Genomic DNA, 26838 nt, shown 5'->3' with positions numbered 1-26838 from the left:
CATGTTTTGTGACATATATTTTAATGTCATTCTTATCTCTAGGCAAGTATCCTATTTACACAATACCACTGGATTTCCATGTTCCTGTATACTGTACATAGTTTGATTAATCATCCACTGGTGTACAGAATGTGTAAACTTTCTATTCAGATTTTTGTTCCGTTTCAGCTAACTTCCTTATTGAGTTTTCCAGTAATAAAAGCCAGCAGTGGTTTCCAGTGTGCGTCTCACACAGCAGTAATAATTTGAAGCTGTGCAGTTGTGACATTTTGGGCTGCCCCTTGTTATGAAAAGGAGCAATATAAGAATAAGCAAGACCAATGAGCATGATCCTCCAGAGTGGACTGTAAAACAGTGCTGTGAAGTGTTCTTTATTTTCCCCAAGGAGCCTGCAGCTCTTTTAAAGGATTGTGGAGAGACAAGATCCTCCTGCAGAATGACAGAAACATCGCTATGTGACGCAGCTAAGGTAAGATTTTGTTAATATTTTGAAATCATTTAAAACAATGAGCATCCCAAAATCAGTCATTCAAACATAGGCACTAGGTATCAAACATGTGGGGCACCACTTCTAATCAGAGGGACCTGGGTAGAGTTTGGTTGATTTTGTTCACAGTGAACCTTGTGTAGGCCTAAAGATGTAACCATACATTCTTGAAAAATACACAACATACAGTATATTGAAGGGTGAGTTGTTCTGTAAATTATTGTCCCCTTTCTAGAAAATCTGTACAGTTGTGGAGGGTGTTTGATATCTGATACATCAATATTAGGATCCAGAATTTAAGCAACAGCTCACATGTAATCATTAATGCTGTTGTTGCTGTATACAGACAATCAGAACATACATGCTGTGCATCAAAAGTCGGTCAAAGTTAAAAGTAAGTCAAGCTAGGAAAAAGAAAAGATCTCTAAGTCTAATATGGGAATTTCTAAATTGATAAAGTGATTAGCTACAGTTAGTGTATGTTGATGTCTCTTTGTGACTGTGAAGTAAGATCTGATTGGATGAAATTGTAATAGTCGAAACTATGCACTTTTCTAGTACCTTGAAGATTGGATTGGGCTCCATCTAGTGGCTAATTTAGTACATTAACCTCATCTTGTGTTGGTGTGTATTCAAACAGTATGTGGCTCATACTGTCATTGTCAGGGAAAAGGCCTACATGAAAACGTACAATACATACATAAAATTCGCTGGATCTACATGTTTCAGTGCACACCACTTAAAAAACAGCAGTCCATTAGTGGCAACATTGTTTAGTAATAGGTTTAAATCAAATGAAGATGATTTTCCCCAAAATGGCTTAAACTACTAAATTGGTGGTAACATTTGTTAACAAAAAATGGATAATTGGAACCTTTGTAAATTGTTTTGAATAAAAACAAAGCCAAGTAGCATTAGCAGCATGGATTGAATGCTGCTTTTCTAATTTCTTAGGGATTGTTCTTGTTTCAGGTCACAAAATTAAAGGAACGTCTGATAGGAAATTCACCAGAAGAGTTAAAGCAACAACTGAGGATTCTGCAGAGACAAAAACAAGAGGTTAATTAATACTATTCATTTTTCCTTTACACAAGCAGTGTTTTGTGGATATTCTTTTATGGGATGGGAAACAGCTTTGTTTTATTCATGTAAAGGAAGTTACAATGATAACTTCTTGAGGTTCCTAGGATAGCAAAATGCAGACACTAACATTTTATTACATAGCACCAGCCATGTAATGTCAGTAGGCTGTTAATTCAGGCTGAGCCTGGTCAATACTGGGATGGAAGACCTCAAAGGCAACGGGTCTTAATCCTTCTCCCAGGGCACTGCTTTGTCTTTTTGTGCTCCAGCAGCTACATTCTTAATTGCAATAATTTAATTCAAAAAGTTCTTTCAGCTCTTAAAACATTTTCTGGAGTTTGTACTTAATATCAACCCTGTGCCAGTTCATGAGCTTCAGAACTCCCCTCACATTGTGGGAGGCACCGTCCTTTGGATGAGACGTTTAACCAGATTTCTGACCATTTTTATTGTTAAAGGTCCCAAACTGTCTGTAAGAGTAGGGATGGTCACCCTAGTGACCTGACTGAATTCGTCTCTGGGCTTGTATAATGTGGCCTACTTTAAATTCCTGCTTTCTGCACCCTCCAGGTGGTTGCTGCACTTAAATGGTGAAATGGTCCTATATTTTAATCACTTGAGATTCCTTGAGGATTTATTTGTTGCTATAAAAATAGAAAGAATTGTTCATGGATGACAAAGAAATACTACTCTCAGACATCTGAACTTTTGTGCCTTTTCCATTTCTTAGCTCCTCGATGTGAACAAAAAATGGGATGAACAATACAAACTCATGAAACAACACTACAGCCTGAAGGTAACACAGTTCTGATTTCACACACATTTTAAATAATATCAATCATATTTAATGTTAATCTTATTAAATCTTGACAAGGAAAACATGAAAGTACAGTAGGATTTTGTTTTAGCTGGTTTGTATATTCCTACTTTGGAAGTTTTTAAAATAAAACTAAATAACACAGTGAAAAACAATCTATAATAATCAAATTCTGTTGTAAATATTGAATATGCAGATAATGGAAATGAAAGAGAGATTGATTGTTTGTGATAAATTTATCACTGAAGTCAACACAGAACGGGATAAAAAGCAGAAAGACTTTGATAAGAAGCTGATCCTGGCCAAAGAAATAATTGAAAAAGAACAGGTATGTTTTATTTTCTTACTAAGCTGAAGTAACTAAACAGGGCATGGAAAATTTTAAAACATATTTCACATTCAATATACATTGAATATGTTCAGATTATATATATATATATTTAATATTTGTAAGTTACATATTTCAATTACAATATTCACTCACTTTATGTTTACATTAAAAAGGTACAGATCTAGCGGTTTAGTGATTTTCAAAAAATGGGTTGTGAACATGAAAAAGTAATCCTTTTAGTAAATTAATTGTTAATGTTAATCAAATATCTTGTGCTTTTCAAGATATATAAAGTATTATTCCTGCTTTGATGGAAGGGAAAATGGGCATTGTGATTAAGATCTAAAGTCATGAGTCACTAGTACAGTAAATGAGGTTTTACTTTCTGAAAGTTGAACTAAAAATCTTCTTTTTCGGTAATTGCAGGAAAAAAACACTAAACTCAGTGCTGAACTATTTGAAATTAAACAGCAAAGCCTAAATTTAAAGGAACAGAATGCCACTCTGACTAAACAAAAGGATCACCAGGAATGTGAGATTCAGAGACTTAACAAGGTATGGGAGCTGAGTTTACAGAACTGAATATGGTATACTGTAGTATTACTCACACAACTGCTGATCGAATATTAAGTTCCTCAATTTCACAAAGAATTCTCTGTGTGCATTTACCAGCATTTGGTGTATTGAGAACGTACTGTATGTGGTTGAATAATGTAAAACATCAAAAAACAAACAAAACATCTTCATGGCAACTGGTTGTCAAGCTCATTTTTGACAAATTGTTCTTCCTGTCATTAGTTTCAGTTAATTTACTTGAATTCTAAAAATGCATCACATGAGGCTCATGAACAGACAAGGCTTCCCATATTTAAGATCTACTGTGTATTTAATTAATTTAGTTTTAAAACGTATAGCTAAGAAAAAGTGCTATATGAGACATGGAAAGTGTTTAGTCTGTTATCACAAGAATGCTCTTAATGGGGTCTTACAACTGTTAAACTTGTAGTAAACATTCTTTTTTAAATTTTATTGCTCCTTTAACATATCCCCTATAATTGTAAAGCAAACAAAAGCCAATGGAGTGCAAATGAAGGTATGTTTAGGAAGAACACAACATTTCCTTAGTAGCGCTATTCTTATGCTTTTCATTGAGACGTGTTCTGCAAACCTCTTTGTCTTACAAGTAGATTAGACATGAGCTGCCTTGTACAAATCTAGTCAATTTTGCATGTGCTTTGAATTTGGAGGCCTGTAAGCACTGGTCATCTCTTTATTTAAACTGTGTTAACTTGCTAAATGCATTTGTATATTAACCAGTGCCTACAGTATTTCTATCATATCAATTAATCAAATCGCATGAGCTTCAATACATTGCCTGAGCTCAAATACCGTACATCTTCATCTTTCAGGATGATGATAATACTGTATGTTTCAGGCTTAGTCCTTAAAGTACATTTGTTATTTATGTTAATTATGCTGACCTGTTCCCATAATACCCTGAAGGAATTAAAGAAAATTGATCTTTGAGTTCTGTGTGAAATGTATTTAGCTCTAGTTAAGGTCTCTGGAAAAAAAAGTAATCTGTTCAATCTGTGAAGTTTTTTTAAAAACCTATAAAATCTCCTAATGTGGGGTTTTATACTCTACAAAACAAACAGCTATGCACTGTATAACCAAGTAGATACTTATTTAATTATGCCCATTTTCGTTGACCCTGAAGTATAACCTGGGAGATTTTTGGGAAACACACAAGGACTTTAGCAGGATGACGTTGTTAATAAGATTTGCTATTGCCTAACTAGCTGTGAGTCAGATATAGCAGTAAATGTTTTTTCATTATACTCACATTTTAGGGTCATTGTAATCTTACCTGATACTTTTATATTTATGGTAGAGTGGCATAGATCTGTACAGGGGGGGGGTTGTATGTATTATTTTATCCTGGCATGACAGAGGGCAATTCAACATATTTAGTCTTTTTTTGGAGGGTTCTCTCACTCCCTCTAATATTCTGAGTTACATGTAGTTGTGAAAGAGATGAAGGGGAAGGTCCAGTGAATGAGTGAATTTTGTCTGAATGTAGTGGAAGATCCCAGCAAAAGAGTGACTAGGCTGGAGCACCTGACAAAATACTGTTACTGGATGCCTGTCACAAAGAGAGTGGAGGGAATAAAAAATAAAGCTGTTCTTGAAACATCAGGTATACATCTGTTTGCACTCCCATCACCAGCCTACTCTGTCGCCATAATACTGATTTTTTTTATTGTTTTTCTAAGGTTTTGCCTGATTCACTGATTACATAATTAAACAGATGTGATCTTTGAGGTACAAGTGTTCTCAATTTTCAGCCTATTTTTGGTTCTATTACTTCTGAGCCTGCATGGCAGATTTGTGTTATTTTGATGTAGTGACTCACAGCAACAGGACAGGGCGTTAGACTATAACTAAATTTAATCAGTGGGGTCTCCCAAATCCTAAACATAAGCTTCACCCATAAGAGCATCATCCTTGTGAATTAAAGGTCACAGTGTACTTTGCAAAGTAAATACAGCCTGTTAGTATTTGATAAGAGGATAATACACCTTTTAGAAAAGCTTATTTATTATTTGTCCATTAGGCATCATTTTATTGTTTTTCCACCCGACCTTTACATAGTTTGAAAGATGACTTCATTAATCTGCAGCTGGTTTTTAGTCTTCCACTTTCATTACCCCACTAATAAGAGCTTTAGTCCCTTACGTATTTATGCCAGACTGCTATGGTTGACTTGCCCGGGAAAGGTTGTTTTTTGGGCAAGGGAGAGAGCTGTAAAATAAAACAAGAGATAAAACATCCCTAAACATTTTTATTTATCTGAAGTACAGCACAAATATAAACACCCCCTAAGAAATTTATAACAAATCAGTTAAACCACAAATGTTTCCTGAAGAAGTGCACGGTTCTTGTAATTGGTTAAAACAGCATTAAAAAACAGCACAGATAACCTCTAGTATAGAAGCACACACATCAACTTCAAGATGCTAAATTTTCCAGACAGCTGATTACACACTACCTTTCTATAATGTTAAATATTTTCTTTTAGCATTTCAAAACACTTTTTAAAGAAGTGTGTAGGTTTATCTGCTGAACAGTAGAGGAAGTGGTTTGACAGAGGTATACATTTCTAGACGTAAACAGGAAGTGCTTTTAAATTCTTGGACTATTTTTTTTGTGAAAAGCATTTTGGTCTTATCTAATACTTTTTATAGCTGTAGTTGAAATGAGTGCAGCTGTGGCTGTTACAAGAGTTAGGTGTCATGCATTTGAATGGAGCCAAGATGGTCTCAGTTTAAGATACTGTATACTGTAGTTACATCCAAAAGAAAGAAAGGTTTGACCGTGTCAGTTTTTAAAGCGTTGGAGGAGACTGACTCTGATCTTATCCCTGTAACTTTATCACTATTTTAAAAATCTTGGCCTGGGTGGTTTTTGGCTCACATACTGACATATGGAGTCTGGAGAAGATAGAGATTAATGCTAGGCCATTTGCAGGATTAAACTGTGTGAAAGTTGATCTTAAATACTTAATTACATTAATTGTTACAAGCCTCCTTGGTGTTCATATGAATCTCTTTCACTACAATTGTTTATACCTTCATCATCTTCTTTAGAACTGTGAGAACAAAAAAGAATGATTTCACAAAACTAAAGAAAGCAATAAGTTAGCCATAACTGGAAATACAAAGTCAAACAATGTGTATAAAGCTGAAGCAAATGAATTACTGAAAGAAAACTAAAAAAACAATTGTTTTCTGTGTGGTTCTCTTAGCTCCTGCTCTCAGTATTTAAAATTCAGATTTCAAATACTTTGGATAGGTTCTCCAAAAGAGTGTCCACACAAACTCTTTGTGGTAATTCTAGTGCAATACTACTAAGAATGGTAAACAGATATTTGGTTTCATATCTCTTGACCCAAAACAGACACTCATATTCACACATTCCAGTTTCAAAGTTTCTTCCAGGAACTGTCATGAGTTAATCACTGTAGAATTACTAGGGGAAGATACTATTTACTATGCATGCCAGATATGTACCTCCTGTATTAATCAGAGAGTAACCTGAAGAAGCAGATGGAAAGCCTTAAGTAGATTAGGAAAAAAAACTGGCATTGTTTTGTCATCATTTAATTTTGATGAAAATAGTGAAGAATGCAGTCGATGTCTAGTCTTTGGCTTGGATTGTCTGATTTTATGTGTTGGATTTAACAGTTAGCCAGTGCAGTGTATTACTGTGTCAATGGGCCAATAGCCTTCGAAATAACCCTATATCTAATGCAGGATTGGGTATTTTGGGCCATGGAGTGCTGTTGTCTGCAGGTTTTCTGAGTCTCCTTAAAGCACCAGCACCTGAAGAACTGGGAGAAGTTTTTAAATTGTTCCCATTAAGCCAATAATAAGTGGATTTAGGATGTTAAGAGAAGAGTTAGAATGAAAACCTCTAAAACACAACCAGCCCTCCAGGACTGGGATTACCCATTGCTGGTCTTTAGTGCATGCCTTCAGAAGGCTCCTATTGTGTGGAACTGTATTGTGGTTTTATGTTGAGGATTAGTATCCCGATCTTAGATTTAAGGCCTCTATTACAGATTTATTCATTTGGTGAATGTTTGCAGGGATAATTGAATACAAAACAAAATGTAAGAATTCCAGGGTTATTATTGTGGTTATATGCTTGTGTTAGCAAGATTGTAATGATATTATGAACCCTGTGAGAATGTTATTGAATGTGTGCATATTGTGTTGTATTTTACTTTACAAAATTTTACATGTAACAGGAACACTAATAACATATATATCAATGCAGATCCTCTTGGAAGGTCTTGGAAACCCAGCAAGAAACATCTTTGGAAAGGAAACTGCAACACAAATTGAAGTCCTAAGGCATCAGGTAAACACATGAAAAACTGAAAGGTACATTAACAAAAACTAAAAAGATATATTAATGGTAATGAGACATTTTGATAAAATTAACCCACCACAAAACATATTTTTGAAATAAATCGTACACAAAGAATTCATCTTTGCAGAATGGGGAATAACAATAACATATTCTTATTGAATTTTAAGTAGCTTTTGGGGTGTGAAGGGTACATAAAAGACAAGCTTATAAAAGTTGTATGTGTAGTATAGTGGAGTTTGAGACAGATTGGTGGTTAGATTTTAAATACACCAAATATTTTCTTTAAACAAAATCTGGTTGTTTAGACAAGTAAAGAGGTGAAATGCAGTGTGTTGCAGAGAAGTATAATTTACTTTATCATTCTGTATACAATATCGGCTGATTCTGTTGAAAGTCCTTTTTTTCTAACGTATGCATAAATGAGCCATTGCTATAAAAACAAGAGATCAACAATGTACCCCTCTTTATGTTTAAAAAGGCTCAGATTTATGAGAATGACTTCAAGGAGGAAAGACGTGACAGAGAAAGGCTAAAAGAGAGAAATGAAGAACTGGAGAAGAGGTGTAAGAAACTGCAGTCTGAACTACAGATACTTAAATCACAGGTGCCTTTTTCACTTTTACTTCAGTCCTTAGAAAAATGTTTTTAGTGGTTATTTTTTAGTTCCTAATCCTGAATTTCTTGCACTATATACAAACTGTGAACTTTGTCTTTTTTCTTTGACATTCAGTTTTATGTGAGGTCACCACCTGGAATGAAATCATTGAACAGCTATGCTGTATATCGTCCAAATAGTGTGATATGAAGTCATTATGCCAAAGACCCAAATATCCCTTAACTTTATTTTTATTGTACTTTCTCACATCCCTGGTTCTTCATTTTGCTTCTATCTGTGTGTTTCAGCTTTGATTCGGCTCCTTTATCAAAAAGGACGTTTTGTTTACATCATGCAAACAATCTTTACATGTACACATTTGGAGAAAAACACAAAGGAATTTTTATTTATCGCTGAAGTGTTTTTGTCACCTTTTTTGAAACCAGGTTTTCAAGTGAATTTTTTTTCTTCATTTTTAGTACAGCCAAACTTAAAATAGTCAATGGAGGTTGATATGATGTGTTCTTAGTCAATACATTGTTTCATAAGGCGGAAGATGGCCTTTATGATAAAATCCAGTGTTTTCATTATATATAATCTTTTTGAGCCATTGAAGTTTAAGTATGAATACAATTAAATTAATTACATAACTTATTAATTAATACATTTATTAGTACATTAATCTATTAAGTAAATTAAACTAAATTCATAAAATGTTCCATAGTGGGGGATATTTCAGTTTACTTTCAGGCATACAAGTGTCTGTATAACAAATATATAACATACATATATACAGTATGTCGTATAAAAGAACCACATTGTATGTGATAGATTGCCAACATCAGAATCGGCACTGACTGATCAGAGAAAATCACAACAAAAAACTAAACAGAAAGATCTAAAGCTCCCCATGTTTTGAAACATGGGAAAAAGGGGAAGAATAGATACATGTTAGAGTCAAATTTGGACTTTAAAGTATCTCATAAACTACGTGCCTGGCTAGGCGAGACAGTGCTGTTTTTCCCTCCTGAAGTTGTATGGTGTTTTCATATGGTTTTGCTATGCCTGAAAACAACAAATATGACAGGCTCTTTTGGATTTGTGTGAGGAACTGGGTATTGTTAGGTCTACTTTCACAGTCTTTAAGTGAAAGAAGCTGTCCACTGAATTTTGTTGAATACTTGTCATGCTGAGCAGAATAAGAACAAATTACATTTATCAAAATAAAATTTATATTCAGTTGAATACATTTTAATTTTTATGATGTATGTGTTTGTGAAAAGCATTCATATACTTACAGTATGCAGATATACAGTAAGTCCATTTTGTGTTTTTCTACTGAAAGTCAAAGTTAGCATTCTACAACACAGCTGAAAGCCAGTTGTAAACATTTGTCTTTAATCTTTAATTAGTGGAGTACAGAAAGTGTCTGCAATAGCTTGATTTTCTTTTCTATCCAAACTTTCTCTGTTTAGATTTCCCTGCCAGAGCATGGCCTGTTTTTTTTCCTAAACCACATCTGAATCATATTTACTGAATATCTTCTGACTGCATTTGAAGGGAAAAGATGTTTGGTCTTTGGTCATTATGTGATACAGCCACCATGACTGAAAGTGAACAAAAACTGTTTGTCTCTAAATTCATATATGACATGGATCTTAGAACCTGGCAGTGGGATTTCAAATTCAAGTTGTAGTGTGAAGTAAAAATACAATGCTGTTTCCGTAGTCACATCTTGTGTGGGATTTTATCACCAGGCACCACAGGTCAAGATCAGCAATACTGTGAATAGTATTCAAGTTCAGCTGTTGCATGTGTCTTTTTGTTCATCAGAGTTTCAGAATTATCATAAAAAAGTGTTTTTAACAAAATGTTACTGTGAATAGATACTGAAGTTCAGGATTCTCAGGAAAGAAAGCTTGCATATTGCTCATGGATAAGAGAAGTATATAATTATTTGTAAAGCATGTTAAAACAGAACAAAAGTAATAAACAATCATTTTTTGACAGGTGATGCTCTGCCAAACAGAGAAGAAGTCAACAGGGAAAAACACAGCCCAACAGGTATTGCAACAAATGTTGTTTTTTAAAAGAACTTTAGGAGGAGATTAAATTCCTCATCCGGCCTACAGTATGTCTGGATCAGTACTATGGATACCACGGCTTCCTGGAGTCCCCATGATGTCTGTTCTTCTCTTCCAGCTTTTTCTGATGTCATCACCTCCCCCACAAAACATCAGAACGTGTCTCTTAGTCTCTTGCTTCCCCCTTTCTTCCTCCCCCCCCCCATTCTGCTCCCAAGACAAAAAATACACTATTATTCCTATGAGCGTCTTATTTTTATTTCAACTTAATCAGTCCATTCCCTGACAAGGTATCAGTGTGTGGTTACACACTGCTGGTTTGTACACTACTTCCGTACCAGGCTACCAAGCCAGCCTCAGTGTTGATATTCCTTCTGGGTTGGTGAACCATCTTCCACAGCCCCTGCAATCGTAACGTCAAACCCTATCAATCCCTGGGTCAATGCCCTGTATATATCCTAACTTGTACACCACAAGCTCTATCACTGAATAATTCTGCATCTGTGTTATTATGGTGTTTCCTTAATCTCTTTTTTAGGGTATTGTCAGCTTCTTCCTCTCAGACTGACTGTAGTTCCCTCCCAGGCAAATTACACCAAATAAACTTTTAGTACATTTCAGACTCTCAATACCTCTTGTCTCTATGTCACATTAATTAGGATTTGGCTGAACCACTGAAATGTCATTTTAACAACAGCTCTCATTTCTCTCCTTTAGCATTACTGTATAGAAATGTTTACAATTCCATTTTTTCATAACGGTATCATATATTTAAAGCATTATTTAGAAAAGATAAATGAAGAGCATCAAGAATGCTTTCTGATCTCAAGGTATTATCTGTATATTATCATACAGTTTAAAGGAACTTAATTATTTTAGTCTACAATGAAGAAGTTTGATAGAAGATGTGATATAAGTAAATAAATCCCTAAAGGGTATATACTGTATAGGGTCAATGCAAAGACTTCTATTTCATACTCAGTAGTGAAACAAGGATATAGGGTCACAATTGATAACTATAAGAGATTCCATTTAGAACAGAAAAGGAATACTTCTTTACACAAAGAGGTATTAGGCTCTGGACAAGGCTTACCAAACATGTGGTTGAGGCCCAAAATCTGGTCTCATTAAGGACAAGGCTGCATGAAATTTAGATTTATTTTGCTGCAGAGCTACAAAATTAGAAAGATGGGTCGAATGGTCTCCTTTTATTTACAACCTTTCATATGTTCTTACTATTTCCCTTACAATGAATGATTTTAAAACCAGCAAAGCAAGCTGTGTTATCATTAGTGATCACCTAGAGGAATATATGTAGTTTATATTTAGGAAACAGTTCATTAGGAACAAAATAAACACTTTCTTTCAGGCTTTTAACCAGCACTTCCATTAACATTTGAAAAAACGCAGTTTTAATCTTTCAAAAATGAGGCTGAGACTTCACTATTCATGACAAGATTGAAAGTTTCTCATACTTTTAATCAACAAGAAGATGTATATATATATGGCTTTTCAGTTTTTTACTCATTAATTTCCTCTCTCAAAAACATTTATCTTAAAACTGTCTTGAAATACTATAATAATATCTGATAATGTTAGTAGAAATGCTTTATAAGGAAATCTGCAAAACGATCTCAATAATATTAACATCACCAGATTTAAGTACATGCAATAAGTACAACACAAAAGTCTACAGTAACTTGTGTCATTTCAGTGGCTTATGAATCTATTAAGAAGAGATTGTTCAGTTTTAGTACAAAGCTTAAATATGCAATTACGTAGTTACCAAAAATGATACCAAATTTACAGTATATCAAATTAATGCGGTTTCTGAATTTTTGATCCTCAAATAGGGTAATTTGCCTGATGTCAGCTGTTTTTGTAAATGACGTTTGTATTAAAATCTTAGGGAAATGCAAATGGAGTAAGTGTGCTTCTTTAAACATAAACGACTTATGTTTTTTTCTCTTCAAAGGTGAAACAGTTTCCACTATCAACAGCCAAACAATGGTATCCTCCACCCTACTGCTGTTCCCATTGGGCTGCTTTTCCCCCACATGGAACTGTCTGTGCATTGCCTCACTGCTCAAATCCCAGCAACCTATGTCATCTCCAAGATAGGCATGGGGACCGTCAGCAACACCCAGTGAGTAGAGCTGTTTTAAAAACGCCTTCTAATTGTTTCAGTATGGTTTCAGACATGATAAATCAAAAAGCAAAGCTGCAGTAAATGGATCTTTATAGTAGCTAATTATAACTGTTTTTCTCTTGCTCTGTAATCTTTGTTACATATCTACATAACTTTGATGTGAATCTGTGTTTTGCACAGAGAGAAATTACAATAAATTATTCTTAAAATAGCATTTAAAAGCACGGTGTGTATTCACTTTATTACTGTGCATTTGCTGCAATGTTTTAAGCTGCAGTGTTAATCAAGGATGGTGTTGGAATGTAATTTCTTCTCCATCAGAACATTATTTGCTCCTGCGGAAATGTTATGCTCTGTCAGAATCCTTCTGGAGGAGAAGGTACTTTGCTTTGTGTTTGAAAATAGCTTTTGTCTCTGCACAAGATCAAGTGTGTAAACTGCAGTAACCACTAATTGGTTCTCAGGCTATTTTTTCAGCAAAACAGCTGAATAAATCTTATATGTTGCTTCAGTACAATACCCCATGCCATGTAGAAAAGAGCTCAATACAGTCCACGATCAGCAGGATTCAACATATCAACGAAAGCATCACAACAGATGTTGAAAGGAAGACAAAACAATCAATCAGAAAGTAATCAGAGTGAGCTTACGAGATAATGAACAACAGTTCCTTTAAAACGTTTTGAGTAATTGCCATTTTAGCAGTATTAGTGGTGAATTTTGTTTTAATGCAAATCAGATGCTTGTTTTCACACACTTGCCAACCTGCTTCGCAGCTGACATTTCTCATTTCTCAGGCATTTCCCTAGTATTATTTTTATTATCTGGCCTTTTGTTTAGTATGATAGTTCTTTAATTGATTATTTGACACATTTAATGCACTGTGCATTCAAATGGGTGCCATTGTTGATTTCTCCTTTAAGATTCTATAAAAGGAGAAAAAAACTTAGCATTTTCACATTTGTGGCCAAATACATGTAACCCTTTTGTCTGAAGTTCTTTTTCTCTTCATTGAGCATTACATACTGTATTGTGAACTCAGTGTGACATTGTGTTTTCATGTTGCTGTAATATATGAACTGTCTTGTCTGTTGCAGCCAAACTATCAGTGGTATGTTTCCTCTTCTGACCAGCTTCCTCCAGATGTTCCCCAGCCACGCAACCCACCCAACAAGGAGGCCAATGGTAAGACAAAAACCCACTACCTTCTTCATTTACATTCTTGTTTGCAAGATGTACCACAAGTTTTGTTTGGCTGAAAAGCTTTGTAGAACCATTTATAATTCAAATCTAAACTGTGTTTAATTTATGTTTATTTCTGGCATAATTTGGGGTCATCCAGAATTGATTATGCTTAGTTGTTTAAGACTGAGTTCATGGTTACTGTATAATGCAATTCAATTAAAACACAAACATGACAGGATTTCGTGATTTAAGTTGTTTTCATCTGCACTGAGATTTTGGTAAAGATATTGAAATGTGCATGCATGTTGATCATTGCATTATACCTTGTATGTTTTTTACCTGTCAATCCAAAACGTTTAGAACTGCTTACATGAATGTGCTTCATACTGCTGTTGCATCACTCAAACCAGCTCTTAAGAACATTAGGAATACTTTCTTGTGTCACACACACAAAAACAGCCATATGTAGATTCATGTTTATTGAATTTGCCATAATAATGCAAATGTTATGTTTATGTTTTGACAGGTACAGCAAGGAAGTGAAAAATAACAGCAAGCATCTATTTAATAATTTGGGGGGGGCTGAATGTAATATTTTTGTTGTTGAATTTAAATGAATTACACACAACTATATTTTTATAATAAAATATTTTGTATATTATTTTGTCTTTTATTTTGTCTGCAATTTCTGTATTCTAAAATACTATAATGCACAAGCTAAATGCTTGAACCCAGTAATACTATTGGGAAAAGTATGTTGTGGAAGACAGGCAACTTAATATTCTAAAGAGACTAGTAACATTTCAAATACAGTGAACTTAGTAAAAAGAGGTTCTTGAAAGAGGTGAAGAGGTTCTTCAAATCAAACTATACTTTATTTCGTTTGGCTCTATATTTTTTTTTTACCTAATATAAGGGTAACCTTATTTGTTCTCCATATTTTTTAGTATAGTTTGTTTGGGGAGGGGGGTGAATATCTTTCTCTTTGCTATTGAAAGTGCATACTGCATGGCTATGAATAGCTGTAGGTTTCTTTTGTTTAGAGTACATTTCTTTTGCCTGTGCATAAGCTGTACTTCTTACTCGCCCTCCCAAGTCTCCCTCCTGCAATAGAACTAAAGCGAACCAAACAAATCATTTAGTTTCAGCTTCTAAAATGATTTTTTAGTTTTGAACTTTGAAAATTTGAAATTTCATTTCACTTTCAAACAGTGAATCAAGTCCAGAACTAGACTAAAAGCCATAATATTGTCCCATTTATTATTGGCAAAGGCATTCAATGATCGTGAATGCTGGTTTATATTCTGAAATGCCACGGGCCTAATGGGGGAGTTCCCATTAGATGCAATTCCTAAGAGAAGTGTATTTATGCTGTCCCTTAGATGCTCCACTTAAAAGTGTTTACTCTGAGCCCTTCTGAATGCAATGGGATTGGGTACAAATGACATAGATAAATACACTGATGGAGCTCATAGGCTTAGATGGAAATGGCGATAACTTAAGTGGTACTAAAGGGATGACTTTGAAGTTTCTTGTGGATTGACTCCTGCCATCACCTTTAACCTCTAGGTAATCTTTCGAAAAAGGAATCAGCCCACAGATACTCAACAGCTCTCTTTGATTTATAAACGTTCTGTGTTTTTCATCTGGTTTATCTTGCCCACACTCACCCCCTGCTGATCAATCCCATAGATAAGTCTGTCCTAAACCCATCCTCAAAAGCACTGATACCAACAACATGTATCCTCCAAAATTTTTATTTCATACCAATAGCTACATGGCAGTTTTCTCGTCAAGAGTGGAGTGAAAACCATTCGCATTACCGTGATGAGCATATTCCTTACAAAACACTCTAAAAGCCTACATTGGAGGTTGGTTGTCAAATGATTCACACCCTTTCCTTGGGAGGCATACTGAACTACTAAAGTTTCTCACAGAAGGTTAAGAAGATAAATGATAGAAGTGTAAGCGCAAGCATTCAATGGGATAAGAATATTGTGCAGCCCTAAAACTATATTATGAATGTCTATTTGCATGCTAATATCATGACAGAACTTAAACATGTTTGACTTTGATAGTGAAGTTCTGCCTTCTGTGACATGGTTAGGTTTTTCATAAGTGTATCATTGGTAAACACTTTTTCCATAGATTAAAAAATACTGTACAAAACTGAAGTACATGTCCTGGAATCTTAAGAGAGAATTAAGAGAAGCCTGTTTATATGGAGATATCTGTGGATGAACACAAACCATTTTTACTGACTCTGTACTATGCTATTATTTTCTATCTGAAAATGAAAATATGGATCATATTTATTACACAATCTAGAAATCTTTGCTATTGTTTGGTCCACAGTAAAATCTGCAAACACTCCACAGTAGTGAAATGGGCTTAAATTCTGCAAGTGTGGGTACCAGCTCCAGGAGCCAGGGTAACAGCAAAATAGAGTTTAAAGTTCCATGGGCCTGGAGGAGTCCACAAACAAGATGATAGCAAAAGAAGCAAACCTGGGCATATTCTTACTTCTGATCCTGCTCCTGGAAAGGCTCTTCCCTTCTTCTCAAACCTTCTCTACACTTGTTGACTGCACCCCTTGCAGCCAATTTCATCTTCTTACCTAGATAATCTGTTTCTGCCCTCTCTGATTTGACCATCTTACCATTGTCTCCAGTGCCCAGACCAAGACATCACTTCAGGTGCTCTGTGGGACTGCCAGCTGGAGTGGACTTCATATTCACATTTGCCCTCCATCTTATTCTGGACTTCATTCTCTTGATTTCTCCAGAACTGCAACTGCCTACATCTCTTCATCCTACTCTCCTCGACCTGGATAGGGTGGTATCATTGGACTTCTGCATTCTCTGCCTTGGCAATTCTCTTAATCTGCCTCTCACTCCTTTATCAGATACCTCTCATTGTTGACGTAACTTCCCTTACTCAGCTATTTATCATTGTTGTCTAATGTCTACCTGGCTGTCTCAATAATTTTCTCCTTTTCTCCTTCTGTCTACTCTTGTATGCCTGGTGATTTCAGCATTGATTCTTCTCACCACTTGAATGAACATATTTCTCTCTGTACTCCTTCAGCTACTGCCTTACACCATCTCCTCTTGCTTATTAAAATGGGTACCAACTTTATCCGGTCCCCCTACCCTTTCTATCACACTTGTTGACTGTTTCAGTGACTACTTTTGCTTTCGCTCTTTCACTCCCATTTCTTCCTCCTCCACTAACTTCCACTACAGCCTTTCTTTGGAATCTCTCCATCCCCTCCTAACATTGTGCCCTCCAAAATCACCTTCAATCTATTGACTTTCTCTAAACTTATGGGCTCTATCATCTCTGCTTTCTTTTCAGTACTTGCATCATCTCAGGATTCTCTGCATCCACTTGTCCTGTTACTTGAACCCCACCAGTATGGCTGTTGCCTAAACTCTGTGCTGTCTATGAAACTTTGATCTGGGAACCTCTGGCACCACCTGGTTGTCCTCCTACCTTGACAATTGCACTTATCAGATTGTCTGGCTCGATCACTGTTCTACTGTTCTCTCTTTATACCTGGTCCATAGGTTCTCTTCATGCAACTTTCAATAAAAAAATAGGCAGACAATGCTCAAGATCTGATGATGTGCTTCTCTCTTCCTTCTTGTAATACGCTTCTCTACAGTATTAATGCCCATCTCTTCCTGGAGGCACTCCCATTCTATCAAACTAAACCTCTCTCAAGTCTGACCTTCTTTCCTCTCGATCCTTCTCGTCTTCATCACCCTCTACCCCTTCTCCTCTTTCTAGAGCCTCATTGTTATTCTTCAACCCTTTCTCTCCTACTCCTATCACATTTCTGCTCTAGCCACTCCTGTTGCTTCTTCCTAAGCGATATCGACTGGATCCTACCCTTGTTCTACTCAACCTCTAGTTCAGACACTGGCATTCACCTGTCTGGACAAATGTAACTAATTGTTTTGCTTTTCTTTTAATTTCCATGTTTAATTTTTACTGTATGTGTATATTATTCTATATCTTATATACAGTATACTGTATATTGTTTTAAATTATATCGCATGGATAAGGACATTAAGCAAATTAATAAGTTGAAACTACTTGTTATCCCTTTTTTGTTAAGCTGGGATACCAACCCAAGTTAGTGTACAGGGTACAAATCATTAGTGACATTCCATTTGTGTGGTGTTGATTGGGCACAGGAGATGAAGTGCTTTAAATCTTTTGAATGCACACATGGTGAAAAAAGAAGAAAAGAAGGGACCCAATATGCCCAGCCTGTCAATATAATGCCTTCATTCCAAGCCAAGTTCTCTTTAGTGATGAATCAAGGTTTTGTGTTGACCATGTTGATGGTCATCTGTGAGTGTGGTGTAGATGGGAAGGAATATAATAATAATAATTATAATAATAATAATAAACTTTATTTTATATAGCACCTTTAAAGGTGGCTTTTCAAAGCGCTTTACAGAATGACAACAACAATAAATAAAAAGAATACACAAGATAAAACACAATTACAATATATAGATGAGACCGTGGATGGTGGAACTAGAAAAGCAGAGGGGTGAAGAATGGAACCAGTTAAGTAAAGAGGGTTTTGAGTCTGGATTTAAAGGAGTTTAGAGAAGGTGACTCTCTGATATCCTTGGGGAGAGAGTTCCAGAGCTTGGGGGCATAACAGGAGAAGGCCCTGTCACCCATACAATGTATATGGGCTTGGGGGACAGTAAGGAGAGCAGAATTAGAAGAGTGAAGGTTGCGAGGTGGGGAGTAGGGTCATAATAGTTCAGACAGGTACTGAGGTGCCAAGCCATGCAGAGCCTTATAGGTGAGCATGAGGATTTTAAAGTCTACATGGAATTTATCCAGAAGCCAGTGCAAGGACTCCAGGATAGGAGTAATGTGATCATTTGCACTAGACCTGGTCAAGATTCTGGCTGCTGAATTTTGGACATACTGCAGTTTGTTCAAAGTAAATTTAGATACCCCAGCGAGTAGAGCATTACAGTAGTCAATTCGAGAGAACACAAATGTGTTGATCAGCTTTTCAGCCACAGTTAGTGATAGCATAGGGCATAGTCTAGCGATATTTCTGAGGTGAAAAAAAGAAGTTTTGACAGTATGCTGTATGTGGGTCGAATGTTAAGCCAGAATCGAATATAACCCCAAGGTTTTTCAATTTTGATTGAAGCTCGAGTACAGAACCATCTACAGATAGGGTTACAGGACTGGCTTTACGAAGTTGATGGGGGGTGCCAATAAGCATGACTTCAGTCTTGTCGCAGTTAAGATGAAGGAAGTTTTGAGTCATGAAAATTTTTATGTCAGAGATGCAATCACATCAGTGTCAGGTTTGGTATGGATGTATATTTGAGTAACGTCAGCATAGAAATGAAAGCTGAGGCCATGTGATCTTAAAAGCTGACCAAGTGGAAACATGTAAATGTTGAAGAGCAAGGGGCCTGGTATTGAGTCCTGAGGATATGTGCTATTTGTTGTATATAACATGCCAATAATTAGGGAGATCCAAGTGAGATGGTCTGGGCAGGAGTCTAACTGTCGTAAAATGCCACTTGTAGTGATTGATGGCAACCTGACTACAGAGCATTAAATTGATCAAGCACTGGGACCTCTCTTGCTACCCTTTCTGTAGACTCTGCTGACAGCATTTCAGCAGATTAATGTACTTTCTCATGCTGCTCATATACACTAAGAACAGCTTTCATAGGAGATGAAATTGTGACAGGTTTGCTGCAGATGCCCTACTCACCAGTGCATCCAATAAGCAGGGAAGACATCTAAGAATCAGAAACTATTAAACAGGCATATGATTGTCTAGGCTCTAAGAGAGGAATTGGAGCCAAATCCCACACGTCAGCTTCTGTAACCTGCTAAGCATGCTTCGTAGAAGTACAGTTTCCAGCAGGTGATCATACACACCCTACTAAACCCTCACCTTAACACACTTCACTTTGGATTTCACAGACAAAATCTGATAAAGAGGGGCCTTGTCTGCAAAAGGGACTCTACCGGAAACCTAATACAAGGCCACCCATTAAATGTCCATTAAAGGATATATTTTAAAGGATTATACAAAATTTAAAACCAAAAACTATCACCGTTCTAATCCAGCCCTTGGACCAAAGCATAATTCTAGCCATGAAATGACTGTATCAAAAGAATTTCTAGAAGGAGGTGTTGCTAGGGGCTGAAGATGAAACTAACCAATTAAGCTACACAAGAGGACAGCGAACAACCTGCAGATTTACAATGTGAAATCTGCTATCTTTAATTTGGTGACTGCATGGAAGGCTGTTAGTATTCTGATACTGGCAAATGGATGGAAAAAATGCTTTTCGACCTCGATCCTGATTTAGAGTTCAAAGTTTTTGAAGTCACTGATTATCACAAAACTACAAAGAAGGCAGGCGAGGAATAGGCAACCAAAGATGGCATGGCTAGATTCAGTAAGCATATACTGTATACTGTCTATATAATCTTTTTCATGTACAGTACAAGTTTGTTTTCTGGATTTGAAGTACCTCATTTGTAATTTAACAGACAGCTGACAGTACGAGATACACCTTTCCCACTATTAGTCCAGTAAACCAAGGGCACACTGTAATAACTATATGATAATAACTTTGTGAATGTGTTACAGTTAACCATGAAATATTTCAGCACATATAGAAATTCTGCCACAAGAGAATTCTTTTTTCCAGCCATGAGAGACTTTCTGTTGTGTGCTGATGTGATGACAGGTTGAACGTGGGTCTTTTTTTTGCAAGGAAGAGCTAAGATTTAATTGATTGAATCTATATTATTTACACAAGATCTTGTGCTCCGTGGTTTCCCCTTAATATAGCCAACTTCCCTTCCTCTTAAATGGCTACAAACCATGCCTTCAGTTGACTACAATTTTAAGGATCAATTGTTTTGGTGCACATATTCATAAACTCCTACAGTATGTGTTCTGTGCTTTTTTAAATCATAGGGCGTTGCCTTTAGGTATTTGCCTTACAGAATGTTAAAAGGAACATTTAACTTCCCTTAATACAAAATGAGAATTTAGCAGATGCACACAGAGTACAAAGAAAACTTAACTATGAATCATAGCCCACTCTAGAACTAGGTTGTTAACTTTAAGTTAATTAATTTTAGTTTTGCCATTGTTTACCAGTTGGCGTACCATTGTCTGTATTGATTTCCAAGATTTACTGTTCAGCTCCAAATTTGAAAAGCAGTTATTCAAAGACAGAACTAGTCCATTTGATGTAACCTTTCAATGATTTGTGTTAGTTGTTTCACACTGAATTATCTGTTGGCATGACAAGAACCTTGACCACAAAAATGTAATTTCATTCATCCATAAGCTAACCGAGAAGGCTGACAGTAATGTCTCACACAAGTCAACTGAAAAAACCGGGCACTGGCACATGATTAATGACAGCTGAATGCTTAGACCTGTATTACTTCAGACCAGATGCGTAGGAAACCTTAAATCAAACTTTGCACATCTCAGTTCCGTGATCAAGACTATTTACAGCGTGTGTTCAGGAATACTGAATGCCTAAAAGCTTCATTCAAAACTGTAGTCTTCAATGAATATTAAGTGAATTCATGAATACAGTCATCATTGACAGTATTGTTACAAATTCATTATATTTTTCTTCAGCTTCCTGGTTGGATTTACATGGTTCCCCACATTCACATTGCCCATTGTTCTTCTGCCAGCACTAACTTTGTACGTTAATTACAGGTAAAAGAGCCACTGGTGCAATCTACAGTACTCGTTCACTAAGGGCGTGTGATTATACTCAGATCCACCTTGATTTGTTTAAAAATATCATTTCACACTAAAACTAAACCTGGCTTTAATTTTTGAGACATTTATAGATAGTATTCAAAACCCTGGTAGGAGAAACATCTGAATACTGAAAGTTGTTTTGCATGAATTCATTAATTTAACTTTCCAAATATAAATAGCAAGAATCATGTTATTTGGTTATAATATTAATCATTAAAAAAACATTAAGCTACATTAAAGGAGGAATCCCTGACATACAGTAAGTCACCTCATAAAAAATAAATTAAAAAATCACTAAATAATATATATCAATTTCAGTACTATGGTATAAGGATGATATTATTTAGTAATACAATTTTATTACTCAGTAGATTTTCTTGTAATCTGAAAATTAACGTTGATGTCTGGGGACAGGCATGTTGCTATATACCTGTAGATCCATATGATTGCAGATTTTTTTTTCCCTCAGGCCAAGTATATGTATCGAAAAACAAAATATACAGGAATGTCTCAATCAAGTCCAGGTAAGTCTTCCTCACTCCATAATCAAGGGCATCCATTCACCCATCCAATTTCTAACCACCATACAGGGATGAGGAAAACCGAAGCCTGTCTTGTGAAGCAATGGGCACAAGGCAGGATACACCTTTAACAGGCTGCCAGCTCATCACACGGCAGACACAAACACACACACACACACACACACTCACACCAGGACCAATTTTTCCAGAAATCAATTTACTTGCCAGCAGGTCTATGGACTCTGGGAGGACACTGAAGCACCCAGAGGAAAAATTAGCTGGAACATTAGATCCAGCTGAGGTGCCATTTAGTATTCCTTTGTGAGTAATACTAAATGTCCCTCGGTTACATTACATTCTACTTGCAGATAATAAACCTTGTTGGCCAAAACCAAATGAGGAACAAAGCTTATAGTTAAACCTTTGCTGTTCTGTCAAGACAATGATATGCTAATAATGTTACAGGAGGACATTTTTAAGATAAGGGGTTCTCTGGTACCAAAATGTGCCACCTGGTTTATTATTGTGCTTGAGTGTATGAGATAAGTATCAGTTATTCTGTTTTCTCATCATGCCTTTGGAATACTATAAAACCAGTCCCTAACTAGAGTATAATATAATAATATTTGTGCTCCATTAGGGACTGAATGTCATATCTATAAAACAACATTGTATATGGGTGCAAATAAAAAATCAAATACTGATTTAAGGTGTTTGATATACTTGTTCTGGTGTAGAGGTGGATGCAGTTTATGAGGACAAAAAATCACCAAGCAATTTTCTTGTCAGTGTTTTCTCTTCTTAGCTGCTATAAAATGTTCCGTGTGTGTATACTGTACATTTTCATAAGTTGGGCATATAGCCTTATGGCTGATAAAATATTGATTTTAGCACTTAAATCATAGCAATGAGGCCATTCTACAAAAGTAACATCCTATAAATAAAAAATGTACTGAATTTTGGAGTGATAGTGCATTAGTATTCCACATATTTGCCTATATGGCAAAGTGGTCTTCTATACAGTATGTTCAATTTATCATTAGTTTAATCAACTTCTCATACCTGCATAGATCATAAAAATAGAAAGAAGCTAATTAGTTTTATTTAGCCATTTAACATTAGTTGTGCCATAATAATCTGACAGCAGCATTAAGACTTTAGAATACTGTTGGTATTTTCTGACAATATTTCTGTTGTTTCTGGTTTTAAAATTACTTTGCAATAATTGCTGTGTGAAATAAAACAGCATGTTAATTTTCACCTCAAAAAAAAGAATACATTACCCTTTTTCACTGAGGTAGAAGAACATAGAGACAAACAGTTTAGATCCAGATTGCAATAAAACATTCCTCATATTTTACCACATAAAGGAAAACAGGTCATAAAACGTAATTTGCCTAATGATGTTCATTCACCCACTCACACACTGTTGTGGATGCAGGATTAATAGTCAAATAAAAAATATCTTAATGCAATATTAATCTGAAAACATAATTAATTTATCTGGTTTTCCATCCTGCTCCAGCAGTATAAATGTGTCGATGGCCTATTCTAATACAGTTTGCATCCCAATAAGAATTAAAAAGGCACTCCTCTCAGGGGCATACCAAAGAGGCACCCATATATCACCGTGGCTGAAACAGGCTTCAGGTGACCTTTCTTCTTTCACTGATGAGCTGAAAATCTGTTGCAGGTGTTCAAACTCTACAGACACTTTCATTAATGCACATTGTCTGCTGGTTAGATGATAAGAGGGTTACATGAGTGTGGATGTGTTTTCTGTTTCATGGTGCAAGGATAACTCTCCTTGCTATTTAGCAGTAGCAGTGTTTTACTACTGCTGCTACTACTCTAAGAATAAGAATAAACACCCGTGAGAGACAGAAGAATAAATGTCACAATCGTGACTTCAAGAATAAGAATACGAATAAGCATTCTTGACAATAAAAAAGAGATAATCTATGTGTTTCACTTATTGATTGTATAGAACATTTTTTCATTGCATACGTTTATTCTTACTCATCACTCTTGACTGGATATCGAAACAAAACAGTGGCCTCTAAAGTATTAAGATAATTCCATGAATACCATACAGTATAATAGAAACTTAGGATTTGTGTATCTTGTTTGCAGGTGAGGCAAATCATGATGAAAGATTCTATATGACAGGCAGGGTGCAGATCTAAGCCTCCAGAATTTCACTTCACACACCACCTCTATGCTTGAAGACATGGCCTAGGTAGCAGAGGAATAGACACAGGCTTTATACAGCTTTCATCATATTCTTCCCCCAGTTAAATAAAATTCAGCCTTGGGATGCACATCACTGGCTCAATGACCCTGCCAGAATTTCTTCAGTCTCAGGATAGGGAGGAGATAAATTGCAGTGAGTTTGTACCGTAACTCAACTCGACAAAGACGGGGGTTCAATCTGTGCTGGTGCCAGTTGTAGTTCAGTTGCTTTTACATATGTCAGGGACTCAACGTGTGTTCCTCTGGACACCAGCAAATAAGCAGAACCAGACTAGTAAGTGAGGCTATAGATAAGTGCTTTTCACATTAATCTCTGTGCACCAAATAAATGCTATAAAAACATACTCTTTGACAGCTATAACAAGATCACACTAAAGTGTTAAGATTTAATGAGGTTTAATGTTTTACTGAAGATTACACAATAAAGATTTCTGAAATCCTCAGCTGCCATAAATAATTTGCTATGAAATTATTAATTTAATGTGTGCCATATGTATTAGTTACATATGCTATGATCATGATCATATCTTAATCATCATGGTATATCATGATATGATGATTCATGAGCAGCACAGTGGCACATTGGTTAGCATTACTGCTTCTTAGCTCTGGAGATAAGGGTTCAATTATGGATCTGGAGTGGTATCTGTGTGGAGTTTTTATGTTCTCCTCATGTTCACAGATTTCATACAGGTAGCTTCTGGGAAAATTTGCCCTGGGTGTGTGTGTGCAAGTGTCCAGCGATAGACAGGTGTACCCCTCTTTGTACCCACTGTTTACAGGATAAGCTTTGGCTCCCCTGTGACCATGTATTGGATAAAGTGGTGAGAAAAAGGATGGATGGACAGAATAATTCATCTATGATATTTATCCTCTCTCTCTTACCTAGAGTTAATCCCACATCAGCAGGGTCCACTTGTCGGCACACCAGTCTCCATTTGGTGGTTTGAACCAAATCTTTGAGCTGACGTTGCCATTAACTGCAACCGAGAACACTCCAACCAGCACATCGCTCAGTCTGCCGTCAGAGTGGGGGTGAGGTGGGGACCCACCTGGACCGCAGGGTGAGTTCCCCATGCTGGCCTCACTAACACCTCTTCCAGCAGCAACCTAAGTTTTTCCCAGGAGGTCTCCCATCCAGGTACTGACCAGGCTCACACCTGCTTAGCTTCAGTGGGTTCCCAGTTGTGAGTTGCAGGGTGATACGGCTGCTGGCTATGATAGTTATCCTAAGGATGTTAAAAACGTATTTTCCCACTATATTTAGAACCTTCAATGAATTCTCTAATTTAAGATAGATGCACAGTTCCAACAATATCTACAATTCTATGTAACAAATTCCTAAATTGAATACAGTAAATTCATGAAGTTATTATCAGGACAATGAAACAAAATCATTTTTCATAGCCGCCGTAATGACATTTTATTATATTGAAATGTAATGATATAGGTACAATTATTCATTATGCTAACTAACATTTTTCAACATTCGTCAGAAGATTTAGCTCCAAGGCAAGTAACATTGTTTGGACATATCCAACATCCAGTATATTGATGACATGAGGGCATTGTTCTCTTGATAAATTCCTAATAATACATATACGGTATATTTGGAATACAATCACTAGATCAATGATTTAATGATTCTTGTATAGTTAGTAAACTTATTAGGTTGGCAGATGATATCAAAATAGGAGATCTAGTAAACCTTAGACAAGCAAATTAAAAAAAAACTATAATATAACTATAAACTATAATAAAAAAGCAGATAATATACTCTTGACATAAAATTAAAAACACCGAGCTCTAAGCAGCAATCTACAGGAAAAAAAAAAGTCTAGTCTTCTACTAAGCAATGCGGGGAAGAATGTTAGAATATATATAAATTTAGCATTACTACAATGAGCTCACAAACTCATTTTCAGGAATTATTAAACAGGCATGACATAAGTAATTCAGTTAGCTGATTACAATTTTAATGAACAGTGTAGATTAACAGGTGGAGTAATGTGAAAGTCACAGGCTAGTAGTGTGTCTGGTCACTGACGATGGAAGTTGTGTATCTACAACACATGGTTTGCACCAGGTTACAGAAGCTGTCTTCTAGTATTCTGTCCCATTCCACCCACCATTCCTAGGTGGGCAAGCATATACTGCACCTGTTCACTGGTCTCTGAGTCCTACAGTAGGTGCCATAAGTCATGGCAGCTCACCCCAGAAATTCAATGTATTACCAGGTTTAATCCTAGGAATGTTCTACTTTGACAAGCTAAAAGAACTGAAACTTTTTAGTCTTCATCAGAGAAGGCTACTAAGGCATCTGATTCAAGTATCCAAAATACTCAAAAGCATTGACAACATCAGCCATCCAGTGGATTTCACCAACAGTAAAACATGGACCAGAGGACACAACGGACACTATAGGAAAGTGGATTTTAGAACCGTGACTAGAAAGCAGTTTTATTTAAGGCATAGAGTTGTGGAAGTCTAGAAAAACATAACTAGTGATGTTGTTGAAACTGATATCATGGCTTCTACCAAGAACTGATCCTTAAATCACATAGGAATAAGCAACCAGACAGGCC

General features: G+C 36.1%; 1 protein-coding gene across 1 annotated transcript; it reads left to right on the top strand.

Moving 5' to 3' along the window:
- The first annotated feature begins 380 nt into the window (after nt 1-380).
- Nucleotides 381-14252, top strand: LOC148840812 (TNFAIP3-interacting protein 3-like). The gene is made up of 11 exons (XM_088924031.1): nt 381-469; nt 1460-1546; nt 2301-2366; nt 2584-2715; nt 3145-3273; nt 7561-7644; nt 8135-8260; nt 10262-10315; nt 12311-12481; nt 13582-13669; nt 14196-14252. The coding sequence occupies exons 1-11, from the start codon at nt 437-439 to the stop codon at nt 14210-14212; spliced, it is 987 nt and encodes a 328-aa protein (XP_088780157.1). The 5' UTR covers nt 381-436; the 3' UTR covers nt 14213-14252.
- The last annotated feature ends 12586 nt before the right edge of the window (nt 14253-26838 follow it).

This window comes from Atractosteus spatula, chromosome 1 (genome assembly GCF_055471065.1).
Source record: "Atractosteus spatula isolate fAtrSpa1 chromosome 1, fAtrSpa1.hap1, whole genome shotgun sequence".
NCBI lineage: Eukaryota > Metazoa > Chordata > Actinopteri > Semionotiformes > Lepisosteidae > Atractosteus > Atractosteus spatula.
Note: the sequence above shows the minus strand (reverse complement) of the source record. Positions and strands in the feature narration are given on the sequence as shown.

Bases quoted from the DNA above. Each gene is read 5' to 3' on its own strand.
- LOC148840812 (XM_088924031.1), top strand. From the start codon at position 437: ATGACAGAAACATCGCTATGTGACGCAGCTAAG. The intron at 7,645-8,134 runs GTAAACACATGA...ATGTTTAAAAAG, and splicing joins TTGAAGTCCTAAGGCATCAG to GCTCAGATTTATGAGAATGA. The intron at 12,482-13,581 runs GTGAGTAGAGCT...TGTCTGTTGCAG, and splicing joins GGGACCGTCAGCAACACCCA to CCAAACTATCAGTGGTATGT.